At 43.5% G+C, this 3,561-nt stretch overlaps 1 protein-coding gene across 1 annotated transcript; it reads right to left on the reverse strand.

The window, feature by feature from the left end:
* Window positions 1-1,357: 1,357 nt before the first annotated feature.
* LOC149221572 (24-methylenesterol C-methyltransferase 2-like) lies at window positions 1,358-3,160 on the reverse strand. The gene has a single exon (XM_089385145.1). The coding sequence runs from the start codon at window positions 2,947-2,949 to the stop codon at window positions 1,837-1,839; it is 1,113 nt and encodes a 370-aa protein (XP_089241271.1). The 5' UTR covers window positions 2,950-3,160; the 3' UTR covers window positions 1,358-1,836.
* Window positions 3,161-3,561: the final 401 nt, after the last annotated feature.

Genomic DNA, 3,561 nt, shown 5'->3' on the forward strand with positions numbered 1-3,561 from the left:
ATTGGGTTCAGTAACAGTCCACAGTTGTGACACTGTTGGGGGTAGTTAGTATTTTGCTAGTAGTTACATAGGCTACCAATTACAACCCACCTATTTTGGATAAAAGCCAACAATCTACAGATTGCTTCTATTAAGAGAGTTTTCATTGAAAACTAATGACTATTAAATTTCAATACCAATTGTGGCACTTTTCCAAGGCATCATAAAAAGAAAACTTCATTTTTTCCTTCTAGCTTAGTGTCTGACTTTCAAACAAGTTCAATCCTGAAAGTGTTGTTGTGATTCTTGAGCACGCTAACAACATGCAGAGAATGCATTGAGAAAAAAGACACATGAGATTTTACATAGAAAATATTTCTCAGCCAGCAAAGCTATTGAAGAGCAGGGACAATCAATCGAGGTTACACATCGACCCAAGTGTTAAAACCTTTCAGAAAGAATACTGAAGAGAATGTAATGACAAACCTTTACACATCCAGATTCTTACAATAGAAAGACTGTTAACAGAAACATACCTAATGCCAAAACATTAATCTATTCATTTCTTTTTGCCTCTCCAACTAAGTTACTAAACCTTCCTACCCAGAATGAGAAAATACTAAATAGTTTTGCAAGAGGTCACTTGACATATGGGACAAGAACTAGATGTGTAATGAACAAAACTCTCAAATTTAGTTGAAGTTCCAAGAATAACTTCTTCTTTTTTCACAAGGTTGGAAAGATCTGAAATAGGATTGTGAAGGTATATCAGGCCAATGGGTTAGATCGGTGGAAAGTCAGCCAGGTTAAGTCCACGTTCTTAAAAATGGCTTCTTTTTTCACTAGGCTGGCAAGATCTGAAATTAAATTGCATAGTATATTAGGCCTATGGGCTATACCTGTGGAAAAAGCATCCAGGTTTAGTCCAAGTTCCAAAAATTACTTCTTTTTCATTAGGTTAGCAATACCCAAAACAGAATTGTGAAGTTATATCAGGCCTATGGTCTAGTTCCTATCGAAAAATAAGCTATTCATATATTATCAGTTGAAGATCTGCGACCTGCATAACTAATATGTCAAGAAGTCCAGTTTCTCGAAACCATTATACATAATCCACAGCAGTTCTCCAAAGGTTGTGTAAATTTTGAAATTCATTGCTTTCTTGCTACAGGGATTCTTTAACTCAAGGAATATAACTTGCCAAATCAGGTTAATAAATTAATTCTCGGCAGATGTTAATAGCAAACTTAGAAACCATTGTCCAAAACAAGAAGTCTACCCAAAGAAACACTAGGGAAAATTACAAAAAGGCAGAACTAGATTGTGCAATGAATATTAAACTCTTTTTTGGATAAAAGATATATAACACTTTCAGTAATGAGAGGAGATAAACATCAGAATTAAATTAAAGCATTCCTTACCTGAAATAGTGCAGTAGAGGTCTGAAGCATTTGTAGGCCTCTTTCTATTACAATAAAGATTAAAAAGACATGACAGAAGCAACAAGAATGAGCACCGGCCCAACTCAATCTCAGGATCAAGATCAACTGGATGTCTCATCAATAAAAAATTGTCAAGAACTTTCTAGCAAACAAAAATTTAAAAAAAAAAAGGCCAAAAGAACTAAAAAGGAAGCACAATTTGGAACCCAATAACAACAGCAACATGGGGTTTGTTTGCTTCCAGTCAATGAGCTAAGGTCTCATACAATGCCACCAGCAGCAGCTTAGAGAGATCTCTCAGATCAAAACCAGATCTATGACAAAGTCCCATAGATTTACCAGGCACACAGTCCACCCCAGCCAATCCCCAATACCCTAAACAACACCTGGTCTTTTTCCACTGTCTCGCGTCCCCTTATTCGTCGCCTTCAGCAGAATTTTGCTGCTGCTGCAATGGCTTTCGGCAGATCATCAGATGCATGGGGGTAAAGATGCCGGTTTCACCACCCCTGGTGAGATAATCTGCAGTCTTAAACAACATTTCATGCACATCCACAACTCCCTGGGGAGCAATGCCCAAGAAAGACAAAATAGCAATCACAATGTGGTTTCTGTAATAAGCAATTCTGCCCATCTTGAGCCTCTTCCACCAGGGCTGAGCCGGCGGGAGCGCCAGGTCCTTCTCCTCCAAGACCTCAAAGCCGACGCTGTTTGCTATTTCGACGATCTGCTTGTAGTTCCGGAGCCCGGGCAACGCATCGCCGTGCTCGATTCCGTGAATAATCTCAACATGCTCGGGATTGTCACCCTGAAACTTGGGCGTGGTCACCCATTCATAGGTAACATAGAGGCCACCCGGTTTCAAAACCCGGTAGATCTCGGCATACACATCCTGGAGCTCAGGGGCATGGCAGGTCGCCTCGATGGAATAGGCAGCGTCGAAGCTGTTGTCTGCAAAGGGCATGTTGAGAAAGTTGCCGCAGACGACCTCGCAGAGGCGGTCGAGCCCCGCCTTCTTGTTGTGGCTGCGAGCGCGCTCCACCTGGTAGTCATTAATGGTGATTCCCACAATATTGGCGCCCGAGTGCGCTGCGATGGCCCGCATTGGCCCTCCCACGCCACACCCAGCGTCAAGAACCCGGTCCCCGGGCTTCATGCTCAGCAGATCTGCGACGCGCTCCTCATGCATGCGCGTCTCCTCCTTGTGGGATTTCCCGTGCAACGCAGGCGAGAAATGGAAGCTCTGCCCCCACCCCCACTCATAGATATCGGTCACCAGGTTGTAGAAAGTGTCCACCAGTTTCGGAACATTGTCCGCCTTCTCGATCTCCTTCGGCTTCTCGAAGAAAGCCGAGTACTGCTTGTAGTTGTCCGCCACCTGGTTCCGCGAGAGCGAACCCCCGCCCAGCTCCACCGCCCGTTTGCCTCGCTGCTCCGCCGCTCCCACCACGTACAGGATCCAGTACAGCCCCATCCCCAGCACCGCCGTGCCGGCGACCACCCATACCGTCATATTTTCCACCACCATCGCTCCTCCTCTGCTCTCTGCTTCTGCGTCGAACTCGACTCACAGGCGTTGATAAAACGGACTGCACTTCATTTGGTCACTCTACCTCCGCACTTATTTTCATTCTCTCACACTCTGCTCGGTCGTTTATAGCCCCACAAAGCCCCTTAACCAGCGACTAAGATTCCGTTAAGGAACCTCTCCTGGACTTTCTTCTTTCTTCCTGTGGGCGAATATTCTGTCATGTTAATAAACCAGCGCCGTTAGAGGCTCACCATTGGACTTTTAGTTTGGTTTTTCGGACACAAAAAATTAGACTATTTTTATTTTCTGAATTTTGTGTGGACAGTATTGAGTTCCAATCTGACTTTTTCCGTTTTTTAGTTAATTTTTAAAATGTGGTGCCGGAGGGTTCCAGCTCATTGTGCCCTGCACTCTTAATGTATTAATGAGTTGTTTATTACTTGTTAATTCCATCCAAATCGCATCGGATCCCCCAAATAAAAAGCAAAATTTCACCCCATGTGAGTTGCCCAACACTTTTCAGTGACATAACGGTCTTTATCAGAACGTCACGCAGTAGGATAAGGATTATTCCAGGTCACATATTACTAATGACATAGATTATTCAAC

This window comes from Pinus tabuliformis, chromosome Q, assembly GCF_031772625.1.
Source record: "Pinus tabuliformis cultivar Carrire ecotype Pingquan chromosome Q, CPIR1, whole genome shotgun sequence".
In the NCBI taxonomy this organism is placed as follows: domain Eukaryota; kingdom Viridiplantae; phylum Streptophyta; class Pinopsida; order Pinales; family Pinaceae; genus Pinus; species Pinus tabuliformis.

Bases quoted from the DNA above. Each gene is read 5' to 3' on its own strand.
- LOC149221572 (XM_089385145.1), bottom strand. From the start codon at position 2,949: ATGGTGGTGGAAAATATGACGGTATGGGTGGTCGCCGGCACGGCGGTG.